Source organism: Scylla paramamosain, chromosome 36, assembly GCF_035594125.1.
Source record: "Scylla paramamosain isolate STU-SP2022 chromosome 36, ASM3559412v1, whole genome shotgun sequence".
NCBI classification, from domain to species: Eukaryota; Metazoa; Arthropoda; class Malacostraca; order Decapoda; family Portunidae; genus Scylla; species Scylla paramamosain.
In genome coordinates this window covers 9,566,908-9,591,907 of record NC_087186.1, presented here as the reverse complement: position 1 = coordinate 9,591,907, position 25,000 = coordinate 9,566,908, and the positions used below count along the sequence as shown (strand labels likewise).

General features: G+C 43.5%; 3 protein-coding genes across 7 annotated transcripts in view; all 3 read left to right on the top strand.

The window, feature by feature from the left end:
- LOC135090953 (neuromodulin-like) overlaps positions 1–3,673 on the top strand; it is a 77,377-nt gene extending 73,704 nt beyond the window's left edge. The window contains exon 4 of the mRNA XM_063988190.1: positions 1–3,673. This exon is cut by the window's left edge and continues 1,793 nt beyond it. The gene's annotated coding sequence lies outside the window, so the exon portion shown is untranslated.
- A 1,006-nt stretch (positions 3,674–4,679) lies between these two features.
- LOC135090943 (PX domain-containing protein kinase-like protein) lies at positions 4,680–18,076 on the top strand. 3 transcript variants are annotated; one of them, XM_063988173.1, is made up of 13 exons: positions 4,680–4,866; positions 6,285–6,476; positions 6,930–7,026; positions 7,577–7,803; positions 8,069–8,146; positions 8,735–8,897; positions 9,325–9,567; positions 10,084–10,175; positions 10,679–10,792; positions 11,081–11,155; positions 11,839–11,896; positions 14,600–14,872; positions 16,630–18,076. In XM_063988173.1, the coding sequence occupies exons 1-12, from the start codon at positions 4,765–4,767 to the stop codon at positions 14,869–14,871; spliced, it is 1,713 nt and encodes a 570-aa protein (XP_063844243.1). In that variant the 5' UTR covers positions 4,680–4,764; the 3' UTR covers position 14,872; positions 16,630–18,076. The 3 variants fall into 3 exon arrangements, with proteins under 3 accessions (XP_063844243.1, XP_063844244.1, XP_063844246.1); XM_063988176.1 differs by lacking the exon at positions 16,630–18,076 and adding an exon at positions 13,187–13,214 and having other exon boundaries at positions 4,695–4,866; positions 14,600–14,740; XM_063988174.1 differs by lacking the exons at positions 11,839–11,896; positions 16,630–18,076 and adding an exon at positions 13,187–13,214 and having other exon boundaries at positions 4,682–4,866; positions 14,600–15,305.
- A 143-nt stretch (positions 18,077–18,219) lies between these two features.
- Positions 18,220–25,000, top strand: part of LOC135090940 (uncharacterized) — a 61,582-nt gene continuing 54,801 nt past the window's right edge. For 2 of the 3 annotated variants that reach the window (XM_063988170.1, XM_063988168.1), the window contains exon 1: positions 18,220–19,043. The gene's annotated coding sequence lies outside the window, so the exon portion shown is untranslated. Of the gene's footprint in view, positions 19,044–23,080; positions 23,386–25,000 lie in introns of those variants that run through there. The other variant, XM_063988169.1, reaches the window with a different exon arrangement.

The following is a 25,000-nucleotide window of genomic DNA, read 5'->3' as shown; positions in this document are numbered from 1 at the left end:
AGGATAGGTTAGCTTAAGTTAGTTTACCAAATCTAATCAAACCTAACTTGAACTAAACTAACCTAACCTAACCTATACTGAACTAACATAGCCTGACGTAGCCCATTCCTAGCACAGCCGGCGTGTCTTATCTCCCCGTGATCCTTTCTATTGTTCTGTGAATGTCCAGTCAAGTCCCTTTGGAGTTTTTATCACGTTTTGTGGATCGACTTACTATGTGTTGGATCTCCACTGTCGTTGGGGAAAGGTGGAGAGCCGCCCCCCCTCCCTGTGCCGCGGCAAGGGAAGGCAGGGCACGGGAGCCTCGCCACCGCCGCGCCACCGCCACGCCATTAAAACTAACGCCCCCATCAGGCCAGCACGGGAGAGAAAATTCCGCTTGATATTGTTGGCGCAAACTTTAAAGTAGGATACGTAAAAATTTTTGCCGGCCCGTTATCGCCGCGTGGCATCCTGTTCTCGTCAGCGTCCGTGGCGCGCGCTGGCTGGCTGGCTGGTTGGCTGGCTGGTGTCTGCCTCCTCCTCGCCGCTCTTGTTGAAATTTTAACCACTTTAAACTAAATAATATACAGACTGTTGTTCATATTTTAAGATCAGAGTTCAGGATTATCGCTCGTTCACTGTTCTAACGTTAGCGTGTTTACCGAGTCGCCGCCGCAACGCCGAGGCCTCACCCCGCCGTCACCACCTCCGACACCGCCTCCGTCACCACCGTCACGCCGCCCCGCCACCCGAACGCGTACTCCGGCAGTGTGTTTCTGCGACGCCCCAGGAAAAAGTGACGTTATATTTCCATGCAAACTGTCCTCGTTGTCCTCGCTGTCCTCGTTGTCACGGGAGTATAAATAAAGGTAGGAAAGGAGATGTCAGTGTTGCCATATTGGACAAGGAAGCTACGGTGTTTTTTTGTGCAGGGGAGAAGGGTCCGTTTTCATTTTTCTCGCCGTAAATAAAATGTGAAAGTATATTGCAACGTTTAATTAATGTATAGATCGCCCCGTGACATGTAATTAGGCTGCGACTTTGGTTGTTTTAATCAAATATGAAATTATAGTTTGCATAAATTTACTCCGACAGACGGGGTAATGTCGGGTTCGCACTTTGACAAACACACACACACACACACACACACACACATATATATGGAAATTACAACCTCTCATACACACGCTCATACGCAGTCGGGAAAATGAAAAGGTACAATAGAATATAATTTTTATCGGTTCAAATCACACCTTTTTTTTTTCCAGGCAGGTCGTTTCGAAACCTTTGAACCGTATTCCGAAACATTTACTCTTATCGCGACTAGTCTCAACAGGCTGTAGAGGAAGTTACTAGTTTTCAGTGGAGTTTCCATGATTCTAATGATATCTCGGTTAGAATCCTACACCATCAGCGAGAAAGATACTTAAAAACACCCTTGGAAACCTGATTAGCCATCGACATAGCCTTTGAAAATAGTGCTGAAGAGCTCAAAGCGTTTCAGAATACTAATGTTCATGGTCACACTGTCTGGGGCTCGTGACTCGCGTGTCGGGCTCGGAGGTGCTTGGTTCCGGAGCCAGTCAGTCACCGTTTCACTCGTGCAGCAGCTCACCCGTGCACCATTCACTGCCGTGGGTCCTCAGATCAAGGGGCCGTTCTTGACTTCCTGGGGGCTCTGTCAACTAAGAAGATTCGTTTTAGTAATAATCTCTTTGCCAGTCTTCATCCCCACTTATTTACAGGGACATTCTTGACTTCCTGTCGTTGTGTACTTACAAAATTATACGAATTGGTAAAAAGTAACCTATAACATTCCACTTTATGTCTACTTAGCCAGACTAAGTGAATCATTCGAAAGGGATATATTTTTGAGTTACTGGGATTTTTAACTCGCTAAATGGATGGTCTGGTAAGGAAGATCGCCCTGTTAAGTCCACCTACATCCTCCCATGTGAGTCAGAGAGGCATTCCTGAACACCCGAGCCTCTAAACTTAAGAAGAGAATGATCTAGTTTGGTTCTATCGGCCCTCTCGTCCCCCAGCTCGCCTCTAACAAAGTATTCTTGCCTTCGGTTCAAAAGCGTCGTGTTTTTTTTTAGATTTTAAGGCTCTTTTAATATACAAATCAGGCTGAGGCTCTATTAACTTACAAAAAGGATGATTTAGTTCAGATTTATCGTCTCTCTTATCTCTCCTCTTCGTCCAACCCAGTTTTTCAGGTTCTCAGTCAAACCGGAGTATTCTTTGAGTTTTCAATGCTTATTTAACATACAAAAAAGGCTGAGGCTCTATAAACTTGCAAAGAGGGCGATGTAGTTAAGATTTATCGTCCCTTTCATCCCTTCCCCTTCATCCCTACTCAATTACTCAGTCAATTTGGGATGTTCTTTGAGTTTCTGAGGTTCATTCTACATACAAATAAGATTGAGGCTCTATTAACTTGCAAAGAAGATGATCTAGTGAGGAAATCTCGCCCCTGTAGCCGCCTCCTCACCTCCCCCAATCTCCCTTCCTCCCCGCGGCCCGGCCCAGCGGCGACGTGACAGGCAGCTCTTCACTCCACTTTCTCTACTTGAGCAATAATCAATCGACATGTTGTATCGTCAACCTCTCGCTAGTTCACCGCTGTTTTCGTTCTCCGTGACGTTTGTGAACAGAGTGATGAAAGTGTAAGTCAATGCAGAACATAATAGTAGCGTCGCTTGGTGATTCATAATGTGTGAGCCTCGCCCGCCTCCTGCTTCCTCCTTCCTCCTCCTCTTGCCGAGTCTTTATCAGTGCTAAACGCCTACTCGTCTTATCACAGAGGATTGACTCGCACACGTGGAGATAAGAAAAAGCAACCATAAGTATCATAATCCTTTAAAATTTAATATCAAAGGTGGTAAAGACTTTTTTTTTTTTCTAAGCCAGTGACTGTCTCGGTTATTTAAAGACAGAACATTGACTTAAGAGTACCAGATCCTTTAAAACTTCATGGCATCAAAGGTAATAAGAGTTTTAACGCCAGGGAATGTTTCTGCTTAGCCTGGTGTGAAACCTGTACCCAGTCGAGATGGCACATATTATCAAAGCGTTTGCAATTTGGCGTGAAGACGCCTTATGTTAATTCAAGAGTATCAGATCCTGTAAAACTTCATGATATCAATAGTAAGGAGGATTATTGTTGTTTGTAGTAATATGGAAGGGGAAAACAGAGGCATGCAATCAGTATTTAAACGTTTACGAGCCCAAGATGGCAACACTGCAGCCCACGTGGAGATGGAGGGAGGGAGGCGGGACGGACGGCAAGGCAGTAGCGACAGCAAACTAAAAACAATCATCCTTTATTGTTGAAATGTCAGAATATTCATGCACTCGACAAGCAATTATTTCTTCCCCCACCCCAGTTTTATTAAAGGGCTAAACTCCCCACCCTCTCCTCTTCCTCCTCCTCCTCTTCCTTTTCCCCCTTTCTTTTCAATCCCTGCATAAAACATTTCGAATTTTATGGTTGATGGTGAATTCATTAAATTATGGCTTTGGTGGTGTAAAGAGGCTTGTCCATTTATAACCATCCGCTAGCCGTTTTTCCTTCGCTGACTTTTGTGTGGTGTACTCTTGAATTTATCCATCTTTTTCCCCCCAGGAGTAATTAATACTTGCCTGTATATGAAGTTAGAGTTCATGAATATATTCTTGGAACCCATTTCTGGTCTTTGATTTTTTCTCCTTTTCCTTTCGTTGATGAGAAGCAGCGAGATGACTGACTGACTGACTGGTGTGTGTTGACTATTAACAACAGAAGCATTCTTGAGAACCCAGCTGATCTCGGCGGCCTTTGAAAATAGTCGTGGTAAAATTACATGAGTTCTTAAGGGTATTTTTATGGGTAGCTGGGAGAGAAGGATAATCCGGGCAGAAGATAAACACCAGACAGGGAGAAAGATACGCCCATGTGGCGGGTAAATAGACACCAGCCAGGGAGTAGGATAAGCCATGTGGCGGGTAGTCACCAGCCAGGGAGTAGGATAAGCCATGTGGCGGGTAGACACCAGCTAGGGAGAAGGATAATCCGGGTGGCGGGTAAACACCAGCCAGGGCTTATCTTCGAGGGTCCTTGCGTTGCAGTGGCCAGTTTGTTGCACGTCCTCCGCGGCCAGGCCCTGCAGCAGGGGCGGCTCGGGGGGCAGCTGATCTAAGGGCAACTCCTGCAGCGTCTCCAGCTCCCCCTCCAGCAGCAACTTGAAGCTTTTCAGGGAACTCAAGGTTACATCAATGATTTTTTTTTTTTTTTTCATTTTCCTACAAGTCTCTCCCTTTCCCGCCTTTTTTTTTTTCGCATTCCCTCAAGCTCCTCCATTAGTCTGTCCATCATCTCCTCCATGGGTGGTTGGCTACTGCTGCTGCCGCTTTCCCCAGGATCCCCTGTGGCCATGGCTGCTCCTGGGATAATTATTTGACTGGAAACTAAAGAGATGAGGTTTTGAAACTTTCCCTCCATGACTCCTGTATCTCATCTACTGCACCAAATGTGGAGGACAAAAGTAATAAAAAGTAATAGGTGTGACGTTGCAAAGGCGAGGGGGTTCGATCTTCATCTCCATCATCTACCAGTGGTATTAGCCGTTAATGGTGTGAAATATGGTGTCTGTTTTCTTTTTGCCTTTTTTCTATTGTCCCTACAAGAGTTGCCGATAAAAAGACATGGCTTAGGAGTAATCCCGAGCCACCTGTAGCATTAAGATCAAGATCAAGACTCATTCACCAGTCAGCTGATAATCGGGATGCATACGTAGGATGGCTGTGTTTGAGAGGAAAAAAGAGGACAGGATAGTCACAGACGACACCAAGCCCCTCATCGCCTTCATCACAGACACGCGCAACACTGACGGACATGTGGTGAGTGTAATAAGGGATAATAGGGAAGTGGTGATGAGATATGGTGAAAATGTTTAGCGTTCCGCCCCCTTTTCTTAGCGGTGATTCTGATTTGCTCTCAAAAACTTTTCCGTTTCCAACACAGGAAAGGAGATTGATAAAAGAATGCTGTCTTCTCATTTACTTACAATTTATCCCTGCTAGGAGGTTGTTTTTTTGGTAATTGTCTAGAGTCCTTACCGGGCCTTATTACTGGTCTATTCACTTCAATTCTTTTACACATACCTTCACATGCACCTAAAACATCATTTTAAAGTGGGGGACAAATGCCCCCTTCCCTCTAGTCCAGCAAAATTGGGGACATGTGGGAAGGCGGGGTTTTTGGGTGGGGGAGACATAAATCAGCGAGCGATTTTCGGCCAGGTTAGGTTAGGTTAGGTTAAGTTAGGTTAGGTTAGGTTCGGTTAGGTTAGGTTAGGTTAGGTTAGGTTCGGTTAGGTTCGGTTAGGTTAGGTTAGATTAGGTTAGGTTAGGTTAACCTAACCTAACCTAACCTAACCTAACCTAACCTAACCTAACCTGGCCGAAAATCGCTCGCTGATTTATGTCTCCCCCACCCAAAAACCCCGCCTTCCCACATGTCCCCAATTTTGCTGGACTAGAGGGAAGGGGGCATTTGTCCCCCACTTTAAAATGATGTTTTAGGTGCATGTGAAGGTATGTGTAAAAGAATTGAAGTGAATAGACCAGTAATAAGGCCCGGTAAGGACTCTAGACAATTACCGTTTTTTTTAAGAATTATGAGTGATCACTTAGTTTTGCAAGATCCTGTTCTCTAAATCTATTATTTTCTATTTTTTTTTTATTTCAAGACACAAGATAGGATGTTAATAGGACGCTGGCCTCATTCACTTATAATTCATCCCTGTTATTTTTATATTGTGCCGACTTGCCCTGTGACTTAGGGGTAAGACCTTTGGCGCTGAAATCTTAGTAACTTGTTTGTTGGTGTAAATGTGGGATATTCTATGGATTTCATGTAATTTGAGTGAATGCGAAGGGAGACAAACAAACCATAATTTTTTTCGGACATTTTTTAGTTAATCACTTTGAAAATAATATCATAAACTTTATTATATCTACATTTTGTATTTGTATATTTGCAATATTCATAACTACTGTAGGTGCCTCTGTCAGTGCTGCTGTAGATGCCGCTTCATAGCCAAAAGACAAGCCGTGTTTGCTGGGGGGCCTGGCAGCACTGGGCGGGCCACATGGGTCAGCCCAGCAGGTAGGGGAGGGGAGGTCTGCCCTGGACACAAACTGGGACCAGAAGGAGGGAGAGGGACTAACACACTGCCCTTCATCACACCCCTTCCTCCTCCTCTTCTTCTTCCTCTTCATTCACCATTTTTCCTGACCACTTCCTCCCTTCTCAGGAGTACTTGCTTGAGGTTTGGCGAGTCCCAGATGTGGAGACAAAGTGGAATGTCAGCCACCGGTACTCAGACTTTGCCCAGCTGCACGCCACACTCAGGGTGGGCACGGTGGCACTGCCAGCACTGCCACCGAAGAAAGTGTTTGGGAATACCGACCGAGATTTCATTAATGAGAGGAGGGTAGCACTGCAGGTGAGTGACGAATTGATGATGTAATGATTACCTTGCCTTAGTGAAGTTCAGGTTAGGTTAGTTATGTTACCTTAATGTTTGGAAATACTGACTGAGACTTCAATTGGAGAACAGTAGCGTTACCTTAGTGAAATTTAGGTTAGATTTTTCTTTTTTACATAGAGGGACACTGGCCTAGAGCAATAAAAAGGGAAAAAGGCCAGCTGATGGTGCTAATCCTCAAAAAAAGACAAAAAGGTTATCTAGAATTGTAGGCAGTCTTGAAATCTCTCTCCTGTTAGCTAAGGTTAGATAAGGTTTGGTGTAATTAGCTTGATGTTTAGGAATACCAATTGAGACTTAATGAGTGAGAAATAGAGTAACTTTGTAGATGATAAGAATGAAAGGTGAAGGAATTCTTTGCTTTTTTGAAAATTTGAATGAATGAATGTATTTGCTCAATTTTTGTTCCAGAAATACATGGACGGCATACTGGCAAACTCTCTCCTTGCTGCGTCACTTCCAGTCAGGCAGTTTCTGGATCCAAAAAATTATTCTAGAAATTTCCAAGGTAATTAATGGATTTTTATATTTTCTGCTTTTTGTATCATTTTCAAGTTTTCTCTCTCTCTCTCTCTCTCTCTCTCTCTCTCTCTCTCTCTCTCTCTCTCTCTCTCTCTCTCTCTCTCTCTCTCTCTCTCTCTCTCTCTCTCTTGGAACTTATCAAAACAGTCCATTGTATGTCAGAATTTCATGAAAATAGAGACTTTTGAGGCGAACATTTTGCAAGACTCAATGCACAACTCACTGATTTCGGGAAAGCAGCCATGAAACTCAATAAATGCATATAGATTTTCCAAAAATAAGATTACAAAAAGGCTACCAGATTTGGAGACAACTTATCAATTTTCACCTTTCTTTTTTTAATGCTAGAGGGGTACTGGACAAAGGCAACAAAAATCTATAAAAAAAAAAAAAAAAGACCCACTGAGGTGCTCGTCTATAAAGAAAAGGGACAAACATGTTACCAAATTGAGGAAGTAGTGTCTTGAGACCTCCCTTGCTTCAAACATGCATCTTAGCAAAATCTACAGTTAAAAGCACCTCTCCCACACCCACAGAGGAGGGCCGGCAGAATGTTCACATGGTGCTGCGTGCGGGAGGGAGCCATGAGGTGACAGAGGCACTCCCCCAGTGCGGCACACGAGTCACTAAGGTATACTTTCTCGCCCACCCCCTGGCTGACCCCAAGACCCAGCATGTCCTTTGGTGGGCACCCTTTGGTCCAGACAAAGCCATGAACCTGCGGGACACTCATGCCACCCTAACCGCCCTTGTCCAGTGCCAGGTGAGGTGGTTGGTGGTATTTTGTGTGATTTTTCTCATAATTACATGGTAGTTTTCAGGTTTTTTTCTGTTACGGTGCCTTAAATACATCTTTTAGTGTAGCAAATGAGTTGCAGATACTTGTTTTTGTATTAGAGTGCCTTGAGTGAGTCTCTGGTATAGAACATAGAAAATTTTAAGGTTTTATCTGTGTGTTATGGTGTGAGCACTGAGTAAACCTTGTCACCTGCCTCCTGTAGAGTAATCCTTGTCGTCTGTCTCCCCAGCACCCCTACATTGTGCCGTCAGTGAGCAGTGTAGCAACCGAGGTGGGCGTGTGTGTGGTGCGGCCATGGTTCCCCCAGGTGAGTCCCCTTGAGGTTACCAAGTGTATGTGATGATGAGTGACCTTATGTTTATTATTATTGTTATTAGGTGACTAGAGAGGGAGTTTTTGATTGTGTGGCAAAGTTTGTTTGTTAGTAATGCTTGTCCTTGATCATGGGTGTACGAGTTGAGTGGCGATCTTATTGTGAATGTGATTAATGTTGAATGGTGGGTTTATTTGAGTTTTCCTTGTGGTTAGAAAGGCGTAGTTGCTGTAAATGAGATATTGAATTGTTCATCTTTTACCCCAAGTGCACTTTTTTAACTTGTCTTGCTTCAAATATGTATCTCATCTTGTCAAAAGTTATTCCATACAGTTATTTAGACCTGTTTGCTGTCAAGGAGGTTTTGAATGATGAAACTCAGTCTAAGTGCAATTTTTTACTTTTATATAAGAGGGATACTGGCCAAAGGCAACAAGAATCTATAGAAAAGACCCACTGAGATGCTAATCCTTAAATAGAAAGGGGCAAAAGGATTATCCAAAACTGAGTATCTTGAGACCTGCCTTGCTTCAAACATGCATCTTACCTAATCAAAATTAACTATACATCATATCTCCACAGGGAAGCTTGAGGGACATGATCCACCAGGTGCGGCCAAAGGGCAGTGCTCTCGTCAAGTACTCGGGGGATAAGCTGATCGCTGTGGCAGAGAAGAAGTGTGCGGTGTTCGGCAGACAGATCCTGGAGGCACTGCTGTTTCTGCATGAGAAGGGCCTGGGGCATGGTGAGTGCTGGGGCAGGAAGGCAGTGAGATGTGTTTTGTCTTTCACTCACTCTTCCATGTATTAACCTTTTCATGGGTGGAGTTTTCTTAAATTACTAACCACAGTGAGACCTCTTTTCTTGTTCTTCAGCACCTACAGACTTTGTACCCCCTAGAAATTGCAAAATCTATTCTTATTTTAGCTTGTACTTTCTTGCCGATGCTCATAAATATCCCAAACATTGCTTTTAGTGTAGGAACTGTTTCATGTTGCATTAAAAAGCTCAAGGTGACATCTTTCTTTAAAGGGGTAAGACAAGACATCTATATGCAAGTGGAGTGTTGGGAACAGAGAGATTCTAGGATATTATGATGGTTAACTTGATGCATACATATACCAAGGCTGGAAAGTGCACTCTCATCCTTACCTCCTCCACCATCTCCACAGGGCACGTCCACACAGGGAACATGGTATTGGAGAACAACGTGTGTCAGCTGCTGGACTTGGAGAACCAGGTGGTGGGCATGCCAAACCAGCTGCGGGCACGGGCGGTGCAGCACCGGCGGATCAACTCCATCGAGGCGCTGGATGTGTATAGCTTCGGCCACGCGATGTATGAGATGCTCTTTCAGCGACGCCTGGAGACGGACACCTGTGAGGACTTTCCGCCTGAGTGCTCCCCCATGGCTAGTGAGTAATAGAGAGAGGACACTTGATTAGTAATGACATAGTGAAAGAAATGCTTGATAGGACTTTCTGGGTGAGTGTTCCCCTGTAGCTAGTGAGTAACAGAGAGGAGGAAGGAGAGTTAATAATGAGATACTGAGAGATATGCTTTATACTTTATTGGACTCTTAACATGCATGTGTGGAAAAGAATTTGATGATACTGAAGCCAAGATCCATTAAGGCAATGGGGTGAGAGAGGGAGAATTTGAATTTGCTGAGTTATAATGCAGGAATAACAGTCTTATGGTATTGGATTACAAAAGAACACCACCACACCTCTCCTACTCATAAGTTACTGTGCCAGAATCATGGAAATGGACAGAAATACATCACATTGCAAATAGAAATGGTTAAATATCCTTTTTATCTCCCCATTTTATAATACAAATATGTCACACTGCAAATAGAAGTGGATAAATAACCTTTATTCTCTATTTTGTCATATGAACATAATGAAATTTCTCAACGTCCTCCCCAGGGTCTGTGCTGGAGAGCATCCTGAGTGCTGAGGCATGCAAGAATGGCCTTCCCGCAGTGGCTGGGCTGCTCACTCACCCCTTCTTCAGTGAGGTGAGATCCATGCTTTGTATTCCTTGGGCTCCTATTTGTTACCAGGGAAAGACAAGCCAGAGACTAACATGTTGAACTGTTTGTGTCTTACCTAACCCTTGTGCTTCACTGGTGTTTTGTTTTGAATTCATCTACTTTTTACTGGAGAAAGACAAGGCAGAGAGTAGAACTGTTTAGGTGTTTGCCTAACTCTTGTGCGTCATTGGTATGTTGTAAGTCGGAGCTTTGAGAAAGACGTTAAACTGTTTGTGTCTCTATCTAATCCTTGTGGTTTTTTTTGGTGTCACAGGTTAGAGCAATGAGAAAGACTTAAACTGCTTCTGTCTCTATTTAATTCTTGTTTTTTTTTGGTGTCACTTAGAGTATTGAGAACGTAAAAATCTCTCCACCCTTACCTAATCCTTATGTTTAGTTGGTGCATCACAGGTTAGAGTATTGAAAAGACCATAAAAACTCTTTCTATTTTTTTTACCTAACCATTGTGCTTCATTGGCATGTCACAGGTTCCTCTACATAGTTATGAGAAGCCGACTTTGAAGCTGCCGTCCTCAGTGAAGCAAGCCATAGCACTCTCCCACCAGAGCCTGCTGACGAGGCTTGCTGCTGACCAGAAGAAGGTGAGTGGACATTTGCTTGTAGTGTTGTTATAGTCTGTCATGAAAGGGAAAGGATAAATGACTCATTTTTTTACTTAAATGGTACATATCTATGAACTTCAAAACCTATTTCATTGTTTATATGAGTTTAATAACTTATTGGATGAGTGTGCCTTCAGGGAGCTTTAGTATATCTACAGAAATCTTACATTCTTGCTCTCTGGGCCTAAAGGAAAAGCCAGAGGGATGAGTGTGCCATCAGGAAGCTTCACTATACCTGCAGAAGTCTTACCCATGTCCTCTCGGCAGGTTCGGCAGCAGAGGAAGCTGTCCAAGGCCGAGGCATTCGTGCAGCAGCGTTCTATCAAGGGGCGTCCCAAGAAGGTAGTGAGGCACCCATGCTTTCCCAGTTAAAGTAGAGACTGTGATTTTTGTCGTGATTGAGTTTACATTTACTTTACTACCTAGCACTTGATTTCCAGATAGTGAGTGAGTGTTTGGAGTTTGCATGTTGATACTCAAGTCAACATTTTTAAACAGTAGCATGCTTGTTGATATATGTCTGTTTAATATCTTAATAGTAGACCATTAGGTACTGTCTGTCTAACTTTCCTGACGTCTCTTGCATAAAGTGACAGATATTTCCACTTACGTCTTTCTATATTCACATTTCATGAATTCATCCATCACAACCTTCCCTTACAGATCCTTGTGCTTCTATCACCACACTTCATGATACTCTTTCTATACTACCACACATTAGCTTCTGGTAACACTGGCTTCATGTCTCTTCTAACACTGGAAATGCACAGAGTCACAGAGGAATGTTCCCTTCCCTACACTCACTGATCTCATTGTACACCCATTACTTGCCGAGGCAGATGCTCAGAACTTGGTTTTCTTTGGTGTTTTATTCCTTCCTCTGTGAGTACCTAGAGTCTTACCACTACAACTACTGCTGCTACTGCTACCACTGCTACTAATACTAATACAACTGTCTTCCTCCTTCCTTTTGTACTGTCCCGTTTCACCATGTGTTTAATGCTTTGCTCTGTTCTGCCTGCCAGCACTTGCACCTGGAGACAAATGGCTTGGCATCAGGGGGCGACTCCCTCACAAACTCAGGTAAGTCAAGGCTTGGTGCTCCCTTTTGTCTTGTTCCCTCTGATTGCATTTGCAGAGCGAGAATGCTGGTTTTTGTATGTGACGAAGATGATCAGTGAATGCCTCTGAGTATTTCAGCACACAGGGGATGGATTCTCTCTTTTGCACCTTCCATTGTTTGTAAGTAGTAAGGAAGTGCTTTGCAAGGAGTGGGTGGGTAATAGCCAAAGTTTTCCTGTGACAAGGATTATTAAATGTGTCTCAGTATTTTCAGCACAAAAGGGCTGGATTCTTTCTCTCTTCTGCACCTTTTATTGTTTGTAAGTAGTGAGGAAACACACTGCAAGGAATTGAGTATAGTTTTTTGTCTCGTCATCCGTTCTCTCTATTTTTTTCCTTCTTTCCATTTTCTGATATGCTGCTGTCTTTATTTTGTTGTTCTTGGTAAGGAATGGATTATAGTAAGAGTTCTTACCTTAACTATTTTCATTTAGCGACTGGCTCTCCTCATTTGTCTTAGCATTCTCTCTGATTATTTCTGATACCTTGATTTCTCTCTGTATTGCTCACAGTTCCTTTCTTTATCTCCAGCCACCTTTCTCGTCTGACTGAAGATTATGTTTATCTTATTTATTTCATATTCTGCCTTATTAAGATTAATTTCTGAGTTCTTCTGTTTACATCTTTATGAATTTTCCTTTTTTTCAAGGTCTTTTATTTTTTACTGGGATTTTTGGTTTTTGAAGGGTGAACTTGGGTATTTTTTTTATTTATTCACTGCAAATTGATCATACTGAATGCTTGTTGTGCTCCTCTAAGTAATATTTTAGTGATATCTTTAGTAAATCCAGGCATCTTGTATTTCCTTTGATTTCTCTATTGAATGTGTAATGTTTAAGAAGTGTGTGGAGGATGTGGATTGGAATTGTCTCTATTGGATGTATATTTGGTTATAGTTCATTTCTTTCAGGTCAGAGGAGGTAAAGAGTTAAATTATTAAGGAAAATTGCTATTATTAAGGTTCACATAATCATCTTTCTCTTATTGTGAGCTTAAAGTTCTACAATAACCACTATTAATTTTTGTAATTCATTTTGTGCCAGTTCCAATTTACCATTGTTTTTTATTTCTCACAGGTGATATTAGCATTATTTAAATTTTGTGACAGAGTTTTCATTGTCTTATACTTCCCAGATTTTCTGCTAATTCAGAGTTAGCAGTATTTTTACTGTATGGAGAATTTACTATTAAAAACAAAGGTTTAAAGTATTGATGGCCTTGAATTAATGTCCGGTTTTGTTTCCCTCTCAGCCGACCAGCAGGAGGCGAGGTGCAAACGGTCAGTAACAGAGTATCAGTGCATGACTCAGTACTAACCCAGCTTGCCACTAACCTTTGCTGTGTATTGTGCTTTTTTATGCTTGCATGTTTTTTTTTTTTTTTTTTTTTTTTTGTTTTTTTTTTTAATGTAGGAAGGACACTGGCCAAGGGCAACAAAAATCTAATAAAAAAATGCCCACTGAAATGCCAGTCCCATAAAAGGGTCAAAGCATTGGTCAAAAATTGATGAATAAGTGTTTAGAAACCTCCCTCTTGAAGGAATTCAAGTCATAGGAAGGTGGAAATACAGAAGCAGGCAGGGAGTTCCAGAGTTTACCAGAGAAAGGGATGAATGATTGAGAATACTGGTTAACTCTTGTGTTAGAGAGGTGGACAGAATAGGGGTGAGAGAAAGAAGAAAGTCTTGTTCAACGAGGCTGTGGAAGGAGGGGAGGCATGCAGTTAGCAAGATCAGAAGAGCAGTTAGCATGAAAATAGCGGTAGAAGACAGCTAGATATGCAACATTGTGGCGGTGAGAGAGGCTGAAGACAGTCAGTTAGAGGAGAGGAGTTGATGAGACTATAGTTACTCTTGTGTATTCCTATTTATATGAGAGTACAAATTCCTTACAACTCTCATGTCTAAATTATGATATACAAAAGAAAACTGAGTGAGATCAATGGATGGAATTATGATAGAACTGTAAAGGATGGGAGTCACAGAGAAAGACACTTATCCTTTAAATTTTGCTGACTGCTTTTGACTCTCTTTGGGGACTGGCACCTCAGTGGGCCTCTTCTTTTCTTATAGTTTGGTTGCCAATGGCTGGTGCTCCTCCTACATAAAAAAAAAAAAAAATGCAGGGGACAGAAACAGTTGGAGATGACTCATACCAACTACCAATCCTTCATTCGAGCAAAACAGCAAAAAAAAAAAAAAAAAAAGTGTCAGTCAATTCCAACTGAAGGCCAATTAAAATCCATTTGGGTTGTGGTACTCATCTTTCTGTGATCAGTAAGGTGTTGGACTGGCATCTTCAGGAGTGCCTAACCTAACCTAATTTTCAAGTGTGTGTAGGATGTGAGGTGCATGAGACTCCCTCACTGACAGCTGGCTTGTGCTTGCTTTCTGTACAACTCCTTAACTTGCTTTCAGAAGCAGGGGGACTTCAGCTGTGCTTTGTCTTTTTATCCATTCTTGGTTTCAGTTTGATAAGTTTGTTTTATTCAGCATACTGAGAAGTGTGTAAATAATGGTGGATGTTGGTTCTGCATGTGGTGAAAAAATTTTTGCTATACATTGCAAGAGAGAGAGAAATATATCCTAAAGCTTTGGTGCTCATCTGAAGAGTGACAGAGGACAGTGTATAGACATTACATAGAATCTCTTACCCTTCCTTGCAGGTAATGCTGAAAACCTCAATAATAAAACTACCACTACTGGAACTCCTAACTCCCCACTCCCTCCTCCACCACCTCCACCTACCACTCCCCTCACTCCTGTCCCACCTCCACCTCCTCCACCTCCTCCTCCATCCACTGGCCCTGCATCTTCCCCTGAGGCTGCTGCTGTGGATGAAAAGGAAAGAACAGCACTCTTGAATGCCATCACAGCATTCAAGAAAGGTCTGCTCAAGAATGTGGAGACCAATGACCGAAGCACACCAGCTGTGTGAGGTGTGTGTGTCCGTTTGTGTTTGAGGGAAGTGCATAATGTATGTACTTTCTGATTTGCAGGTTTAAATGTGAATGGTTATCAATTTGGCTTTTGTGGTCTGTGTGTGTGTGTGTCAAATGTTTGGCGGTAAAAATTGACATGATTGTGATGCAAATATATCATGTACGTAAGCATAATTTTCATTTTGAGTAAATTCCAGGGTCTTTTTTACATTTTTTTCATGTTTTCATTAGATTTTGCTACAGAAATCTAGTAGATAATGATAATACTGTATTTTAGCTTTCTCTCTCTCTAACAGCCCGTCAACTTGTGGAATTTGCATAAATAGATATGATCTTTATTATTATTAGATTATGCTGCATGAATCTAATGGAAATATAAATCTACATCACTGTCTCTTAAAAGTACTTTCATTTGGCAGCTGTACATCAAGAGACTTGCCTTTGCAACGTAAATATCTATACTTGTAACCAGTCTTAGATATCTTACTTGAGGGCCCTTCGAAATATATCCTACTCCATTACAAGCAGTCATTTGAGTGGTATGAAATGAAGATCAGTGAGTTATAGAAATGAAAAGCTGTGTGAGGGATTTATAGTGCAGGGAAGATAGATAGACAGAAAACCTCTGATGAAAAACATGCTTTGCAATCTTGAACTTTTTTTTTTAACTCTGGAAGCTGTTCTTGAGATTTATTATCATATTCAAAGTGTATAGTAACAGCTCTTCATATAGACAAGTTCAGTAAGCTTCATATTATGGTTGTGTCAAGAGCTGTAATAGGGAACACAAGTCTTTTTAGGGAAAGAAAGGATTGGAACATGCACTAGTGTTTACAAATTTACAATCAGTTCAGCTTCCAAGGTAACCTTGAATTTGGATTGAGAGTCCGTCTGTTTGGTTCACACTCCACCCAGCCTGTACATTGAGAGCAGGTGTGTGTATAACGTTCCTCTGGAGAAGTAACAGTAGTCAAAAAAAGCTTGTATATTTTTATTGATACTCATTCTTTAGTGTGGACGCAGGGGGTCTGTGTCTTGCTCTGTGCCATGCCAGCGTCTTGGTCTGCCTCTGGTTAAGGTAGTGAGGATGCTGTGGGTTGTTCTTTCTTTTAAGCTGCTGATCCACTGTGCATACAGCTGTGTGTGGAGTGGTTTGGCTTCAACATAGTTATTTTTCTATGGTCACATTATTATGCATTGTATTCCGTACAGGTGCAGTGCAATAAGTGTTACGTATTAGATGGTAAATTTATTCAAGGTTTGACAGTTGATGAGACCCAATATTTCACTTGCACATTAATGCAGTTGTGTTGTGGTGCCTCGCTGCATTGTCTTCCCCAAGAAACGAGCTTTTTTTCCATCAGTCAAGCCCGTGAGTTGTGGCCGGCCGACTGATTGTCTCTTATTTATTGTTGATTTTTAAATTTTATTCTATGATAATTCTGCTTCTCTTGTGATAGTTGTTTTTTTAGTATTTACCAAGCAGTGCTTGTTGCTCAGCTGTGTGCAAATATTGTCTGGCATCATTTATTTAGCAGAAATGAGGTATTGTTATGCATTTTCACTGTACACAATCAGGTAACAGTGCATTATTGTATGTAGTTTATATATATATATATATATATATATATATATATATATATATATATATATATATATATATATATATATATATATATATATATATATATATATATATATATATATATTTTTTTTTTTTTTTTTTTTTTTTTTTTTCTGAGTTTGTTACACAGTGCAGGCAGCAGTGACTGTGTTTGCATTTGATCAACCCGTGTATTAGTGATTGTTTCACTGCTGTGATGCCAAAGCCAGACCTTCCCAGCAAGTCACGGAGGCGGGTGAGGCGTGGCTGACTTGGGTGTGATACGGGCATGAGCCGCCTTCCCACAAGACCAATGCCAAAGAAACAGGATCCTGAAGAAATTATTCATATCTTAGTTTAAGCGTACATACATACATTTGCCTGTTGTAAGACTTTGCATTCGTCCAGGGGTATCAGGATTTATTTCAGTTGCTGCTGAAAACCGTCCCTTTCTTAGCATCTTCCATGAATTGCATTTTATAATTGATTTCCTTCTATGTCATGAATCATGGGCCTGTATTCTTAAACACCTTGTTCTCTCACCACGACAGTTTTCAAAGGCCACTGAGATGCTTTGCTGGGTTCTCAAGAGTGTTTCTCCTGTTACTAATATAAAAATGTTGTTAATCAGTCATTAGAAGCATAAAAACACCCTTAAAAACCCGTGTAACTAACTAGAGCCTTTTGAATGTAGTGGAGGTGCAGCACAGAAGTGTTTCAGAATAAAGACCATAATATTGTATTATTGTATGTGACTTTCTCTTCGTAACTTGTTCAGCTGCAAAGGGCTTGAGGTGAAGTAATATAAATATATTGCCTTGTTGGAAAGAAGCTACTCTGGTCTTGTTGGCATAGGGTGACTGAATATTGCACCTTATATTTCCTTCTCTCCCATGAATGACATACCATAGGTGGGTGTTCCAAGTGCAAGAATCTCTCTCTCTCTCTCTCTCTCTCTCTCTCTCTCTCTCTCTCTCTCTCTCTCTCTCTCTCTCTCTCTCTCTCTCTCTCTCTCTCTCTCTCTCTCTCTCTCTCTCTCTCTCTCTCTCTCTCAGCGCTGAAAACCAATCAGTCAAGTCTTTTCTTCTCTTTCCTCTCCTCTGCTCCTCTAATCTCGTCTTTACGCTCTCCTCTTCGCTCTTTCCTCTCCTTTCTACCCTCTCCTCTTCTCTTCTCTTTCCTTCCCCGGGCCAGCGAACAGCCGCCTGCCAGGTGGTCGAGGGTGGGTTGGGAGGCAGAGGATGCAAAACCGGTGTCGCGAGTCAGAAAATATAGACGTAATATTGACCAGCGCACGGGGTTTGAAGTCCGCCAATTCAAGGACGTCACGATGGTCGCCGATAGATTATGGGGCTGATAAGGTGATGCGATGCGTAGTTCTGTGTCTTGACAAAGTGTTGTAGATCTGAGAGTATAAATAACAGCCTCATGCACCTTGCTTCTTGTATTACCTGTATCATACTGTGAAGAGACTAGTCAAACAGGGAACACGTCTTGTCCGAAATGAAAGAGTCATAATATTACCCAATGTATAGGGAAACTTAGATTTTTATATGCAGTTATTACAGAATGGGTACTGAATAAAGTTGATTTTAAAATGGGACTTTTTTTCAATCTCCAGGTAGGGGTGCGTGAGTCCGACTCGTTATTAACTTCTCACCACCTCCTACTTCGCTTGATTTTAGTGTTGTGTGCCACTTGACACTGTGCTAAATATACACGGCGTGGCCCCAGCTGAGCGCAGCGGCGGCACGCGGCAGGCACCAGACAGTAGCTCATGGCTCGCCAGGAGGGGACATTCAGCAGAGTACGCCACCGCTCATCAATACCACACTTCACGGAAGCCTGCGTGCCTCCTGCGTAACCATTGATGGCGAGGAGTCATACAGCTATCTTATTTAGTGACTCAAGTGGCGTGTAGCCTTGATGGGTGTGCGTGAGGCGTGTGGTGGCGGGGCTGCGACGCGCTGCCGTGCGAGGGTTGTCGGCTGGATGTGGTAACAGTGACCGGGGAGCTGGGGAGAGGAGGCTGGGGAGGAGCTCTGGAGGAGGGAAGGAGGGGCAGAGACAGCTACCAGCCAGCCACACAGACTCAGCCAGTGTTGGTCGAGGCGTGCCTTGGGGAGGGCTGCGCTGCACCCGCTCTCCTCTCAAGTTAATGTGAACACATATTCCGTTATTTCAGCCTCAGAAAAGGAAATAACCATCCTGTCGCTCGTAAAATCAGTCGTGGTACTCGTCATTACTCGCACGGAGGGTCGCCTGTGACGCTCAGGGAGTAACCACGGCGAGGCCCTTTGTTGCTGCTCCTCGCGTTACTGTGGGCAATGCTACCCCTGTACTCGTAGCTTCCTGCCCTACAGCACCCAACCGCGGGGGTAAAAAGCCACCTTCGGGTGTGATCCAAGTGTGGGTGAAGTGTTGGCGTGGGTGACTAGCGAGGGAGTGAAGTGAGACCCGCCCAGTGGAGGCAACTCGGGGTGAACTCAACACTGAACACCGTTGCGTGGAGCCCAGGCCGCTGCCACCACCACCACCACCATCTCCACCGGGTATTATGAAGAGGTAAGCCACACGTGCTGTTCTCACTCCAGGACCAGGCTTGAAGCGAGGCTGTGAGGCGGGGTGGGGCGGGACGGGGGGTCGGGAGGGCGCGGGTAGCTGCCCTGCCAGATGGTCTCTCGGCGGGCGCCACCAACCTAGGGCCTCGGGGGTTGTTACCATGGCAACACACACGAGATTTGGTCAGGAATGCGAGGCGGAGCAAGGCAGGCATGGGCATGTGTGTCGTGGTTAGGGTGGAGGCGCTCCTCACACACCCTGTATTGATTTCGCATACCTCATAATGGTTGTACCCTCCGATACTTCTTAGCGAGGCAGCAGCAGGTGGACTTGACAATCTGTCTTCCTGCTCACTTTTGCATGAGCTGTGACTGTCCTTCCCCTGTTCTGTTTTTGTGGGATTGAGTGAGGATTGTGGCTCGTCTTTTCATTGTCCTATTCACGTTCTCATTTCATTTGGTCCATACGTTACTGCATCAAGCGCTGTTTTGTCATATTTCTCTTGTTTTTTTTTTCTTTTTTTTTTTGCGGGATTGAGCGAGGATTGTCATTGGTTTGTCTTTTCATACTGCTCTGCTCATGTCCGCATTTCATTTGGTCCATACTTTACCATAACAAGCGCTGTTTTATCGTATTCTAATTTCAATCAATCGTGCTTGTATCTTCATCACAGCATATGGAGTTGTATATCACAGCATTCAAGTAGCTTGAGTTACGTTCGTACTCCTAACACGGATGAAATTTATTGCGCGTGAAATGCGTGAAACTTAACTTCCCTTCCCGTTTCTCAGCTTTTTTTTTAGTAGCAAGCCTTACCCTTCCCGTTATAACAACAACAACCGGTGCTTTTGTCTGGCTGGGGTTTTTATCTATCTCCCAGATGTATTGGCGCTTTGGAGCAGTTCTCATTATTTCCCCCGGGCGTCGCTGCGTGCATGGCAATATTGCGATGGTGGGAGAGGGAGCACGCAAGCTGATTCCTGTATGGAGAAATGAAATTAAGCTGATATATGGAATGGTCTCTATTGTTCTCTGTTGTTCTACACATATTTCAAGTCCAAACCCTGAACTTCCTCCGTGTTTCATAATTTCCTCTTTCTAGAATTTTCAAGGCACGTATCCTTCAATTTTGGATAGTCCTTTTGGCTTTTTTTTCTTTAGGGACTGGCTCCTCAGTGGGTCTTTTTTTTTTCGTTTTTTACTCCCTCTTTTTTGTTGCCCTAGGCCAGTGCCCTTCTTATTTACATATAAAAAAAATGTGTCTGCAAAATGGGAATTCTTCAGCTACCCAAACAAATGTGTGATTTTTTGTAGTATATCGCGACATTAATATTCTTGATGTATTAGAATTCAGTGCCTGAGTCTTTCATTCATATGCGGCAGCTGCTGTACTGACAAAGCACCTCCGTTATGTAAAGAAGGGAGCGGAGATAACTTTTTCCGGGGCTGTGTTTTGTGGCGCTGGTTGGCTGGCTGGCTGTCTGGCGCACTCGTATTAATATCGGAAGAAGTCAGACGGGAGTGTTGAATGAAAGCAGTCATTTAGCGAGAGAGGAGCTCAGAGACGCGTACGAGATTACTATAATTCTTGCTTTATGTGCGGGTATAAATCCTCCCAGAATGTTGATGGATAGACTGCAGTGGGATACCAAGTGGGGGCAGAGAGAAGTGGAAGAGAGCCAAGGAGAGCGTGAGGGTTTTGGGTTGGAAAGGGTGATGGTTTGGAAAATTGAAAGTTTGCGTGTAAGAAGTAGCCATTTAACTTAGTTCTGTGCAAATGGTTATAGTGGGAGAGTAATGCTAACACGTCAAGAACATGCAATATTATTCGTCGTCTTTCTTTTACCGTCACAGAGAGTACCAAAAGTAGGCTAGGAGTGCTGGCAGGAAACGTAGTAAGGGAAGGAGGAATATTATAGCTCATAACTTCTCTCGCTATCCTCTCCTTTATCCCTCTTTTCCCTCCTTCTCCTTCCTCCCTTTTCCAGCAGACAACACAAAGCCCCCGTCCCCTGATTCTCCGCTTCATAATCCCTTATCCCTTCCCCTCCCAGACCTTTGAAAATCTCAGCTCCCTCCTCCCTCCTGCCTCTCCGTCACCCCTCGCCTCCCTCACCTCCCCCACTTAATCCCCCTCCAATCCCGCTCATATAACCCTTTCAAAGTCCACTCGTAAATCCCTCTCCACCCTCTCATGTCCATCCTTCACCTCTTCTGACATGGAAACCCATCTTCAACTCCTGTTCCTCTTTTCCTCTCTCAAGCCTCCCGACTTCTTGCCTCATCTCCTTCCCTCACCTCCTCCTTTCCTTTCATCGCCTTTCCCAGCTTCCCTCCACCTCCTCCTTTTACACCATCTCATCTCTTTCACTTTTCATGTTTCTTCTTCATCTTCCCCGGTTTCTCGACTCTTTTTTCCTTCTCCTTTTACATTCTCTGATCATTCCTCTTTCTCCTCCCCTTCTATTCCCTCCTCGCTTCCCCCTGTTTCTCTCCTTCAGTTTCCCAGCGCCTATCTTCCCTTCTTTATCCCCCCCCCCCTACCCTCCTTTCCCGTGCTCGTCTCATCCCTTCCTTAGCTGGCACCTCCACAACCCGTACAAGTGATAACTACTGGGGCTTTCAAAGTCAAGCGAGTGTGTTATCTAAGACTGGCAGGATAAGAGTCTTCAGCATTCGCCTATTAGATACCGAGAGATGAAAGGACGAGGTTGAATTGTTGCTTCGCGTTCTAATGTATTAAGAAATGGGTTACGAAGTTGAAGTCTGAATATTTAATGATATACTAGTGCCAAGTAGGAATTGGTTTATTGTTTATCATCTTCACAGGAATTTACAGTGGTTCATATATATAAAGTTTACTGAGTGTATCACAATAACTTAATGGTTGTGTTAGGAGTGATAGGGATAACGCCCTCCCACCACGACTATTTTCAAAGGCCACAGAGATGATTAGCCGAGTTCTCCACTTAATAATATAGAAATCTTGTTAATTAGTCACTAGAACCGTTAAAACACCCTTGAAAATCCGTGTAACTTCTATTAGAGCCTTTTTAATGTAGTGGAGATGCGGCGCAGAAGTGTTTCAGAATATAGTCCAAAGTCTTCACGTGCCAGAGAGCGAGTACTGTTTGCTGGGCGGGGGTTTCCTTCTCCCCCACTCCGTGTTGGCTACAGTGTCAGCCTGCAGGGAGTAGTCACTTGATGTAATCTTAGAACGCTTGGTAACTTACAGGGCTTCATTTTTTCTTTTGTATGTATGTATGTTGATCCTTTTGCCTTCTTGCCTCCTTCATCACCTCATCTCATCTCCCTCCTCCTCCTCCTCCTCCTCCTCCTCCTCCTCCTCCTCCTCCTCCTCCTCCTCCTCCTCCTCCTCCTCCTCCTCCTCCACAAATTCTTTTAACTACTTCTGCTTGCGTTTGTTTATTCCCCTTACGAAATCTTTCTTGCAGTTAAATTTCTTGCTTAGTCATAATGCTCAGTTTTTATCGTTGCTGTCATCGCACTCTGTCTCTCTTCACACTTACTTCTTTTTTCCCTCTTCTAATGTATTCTGTGCACATTCAAAACACTTTCTCTTTCTTTCCTTTCTTTCATCCTCAATATGCGCATTCCTTACTCCCCTCCAAAGATAACCTTCCTGCTACTCTACACAAATCAATTCGTGACCTCATCAGGAGTGGACGATACGCCTCATTGCCAGATAGAATAAGTGATCAAGGTCTGACTTTCTTTCCTCCCCGCTGAGGTGCGCCCGCTCCTAATCCGTGATATTGAGACCACTAGTGACCTTTGTAATTGCCAGTGGCGAGTTCCGTGCTGATACATACGAAATCTTTGACGCGGGTAATAGCAATACCACTCAGAAATGTATAACGTTAGCACTGGTGGCTTAATGCATGTACATACATATAAAACTGAAAGAGAAGGAAGCACAGGCTAGTAGAATATCTAATATCGGTGTTGCAATTAAGAACAAGAAGAGAAAGCCTTGTAGAAGAGCATATATGGTACCCAGGACTGTATGGAGATGAACATTGACTGTGTTACCTTCTAGAATGTACAAAACTGTAAGAGAAGGAAGCACAGGCTAAAGGAAGGACTAAATACCAGTGGTGCCATCAAGTAGAAGTGGAGAAAGCCTTGTGAAAGAGTTAATATGCTACCCAGAACTGTATGGAGATGAGCATTAGCCGTCTCGTCTTCCCCAGGGACATGTCGGGGTAGTCTGGGTGATGGACGCGGCAAACAAGCATTAGCGGCCTGTCGGTGCGGCGCAGTGACCGCCAAGGCAGTCATCGCGGTCACACTGGGCAAGGCCGCGCTCGCATTCTTGACGGAAGTGAGTAAGATGAATTAAAACAGCGTCGTGAGGCTTATCGATATCACGGAGTAATGTAAACAAAATCAAGGCAGTCATGAACGCTATCTCGCCTTCCTGCTGGCACAAAGAAAACTCAGCTGTACTCTCCGCGGATCAGAAACTTCTCCCTCGCCACACTTGAGGAACCAGGCCATCATTGTGTGGGAGGAAGAAACTTATTGCAGTGACCTGGTTCGTAGTTCTTGCTCATCATTACTGTGTCACCTTGACGGACCAGCTGTGAGGGAGAGAGGAAGGCTGAGTGCGCGCGGCTGACTGGCTGGCTGAGTGGCCACCGTCCCCGCGGCCACACTGCACCCAGATGACACCGATAGCCCGTGACGAGGAAACGCTACTCAGAGGACGCCAGCTCACTCCTTCCTCACTCCGGCTGACGAGGAAGCGTTACTGAGCACGAAGGACGGCTCAACACACCCCATACTTCCTTCGTTTTAAAGTAGGAAGCGTTATAGTACAGCGTAGCACTGTTCCCGCTTACAAGGAAGTGGTATTCCCAACACGGTTGACGGCGCATCTCACATACTCGCGTTCCTTATAAAGTACAGCGGCCTTCTTCAACATCACTTTAACATGTAGTTCACATACGTGGTGCACCGTGAGGCGTGGACCGACCACTGCCATACTGAAGACAAACAAGGACACCAAATTCCAGCCAATCAGCTTAACTCGAGCAGTCTGCAAAACGCTCGAGTGAGTCTCCCTTTTACCAGACTCCGCGAGACTGGTAAACAAAATGCGAACTGCTGGGAGACAAAAACACCATATCACTCTGCCTTTTTTCATGAAGTTTATCGTGTTTTTGCAGTTGCACTTTATTTTGCGTGTTTGGTGGTGATAGTAAGGTCGTGATGTCAGTGTTTTTTTTTTAGATTAAAGAATAGAGTTGAGTAAAACAGGCATGTAGCGGCTAGTTGAGTCAGTATTCTCTCTCTCTCTCTCTCTCTCTCTCTCTCTCTCTCTCTCTCTCTCTCTCTCTCTCTCTCTCTCTCTCTCTCAGCCATTAAGTGCCCCCAACCTAAATTTTGTAACGGGATCATATCAACACCCAAACAAAGACGAAACTCCTTGTGAAGTGTAAATCTTTGCTCTATTGTACGCTCTTGTAAATTTGCACAGCGTGAGTGTCATTACGTGACTACTTAACACACATAGCAACCTTGCGTGATATACTCGTATAGTGAAAAAAATATATGGACTTTGGGAATTTAATATCTATCATGAATCATTCTTTATTCTCAAATCCTATCATCTTTTATAGTCCCTTCTACGTAACATCAACCATCTTGTTTTGATCTTTTCCTAACCATTAACTTTCCCATTTCCCAGCCACATCTGTCTTCGCAGCCCAGAAACCAAGAAGGAAGCTCGAGAAAGGCTTAAACTATAACTCCCAGGCTATAATGACACAAAACCACTAGGCTAACACGCGTCACCTCCTTGAGTTGGTAACTGTGACTCGCTGGCTAGGCTACATCGGCCCCCTTCCCTTGCCGCATAGAACCCAAGAGTTGTAAGCTCGATTCTTCTTCCTTTATATCCTTTTATACAACCCAGGCTGGCTATATATTGAGGC

Bases quoted from the DNA above. Each gene is read 5' to 3' on its own strand.
- LOC135090943 (XM_063988173.1), top strand. From the start codon at position 4,765: ATGGCTGTGTTTGAGAGGAAAAAAGAGGACAGGATAGTCACAGACGAC. The intron at 7,804-8,068 runs GTGAGGTGGTTG...CTGTCTCCCCAG, and splicing joins CCGCCCTTGTCCAGTGCCAG to CACCCCTACATTGTGCCGTC. The intron at 8,898-9,324 runs GTGAGTGCTGGG...CCATCTCCACAG, and splicing joins TGAGAAGGGCCTGGGGCATG to GGCACGTCCACACAGGGAAC.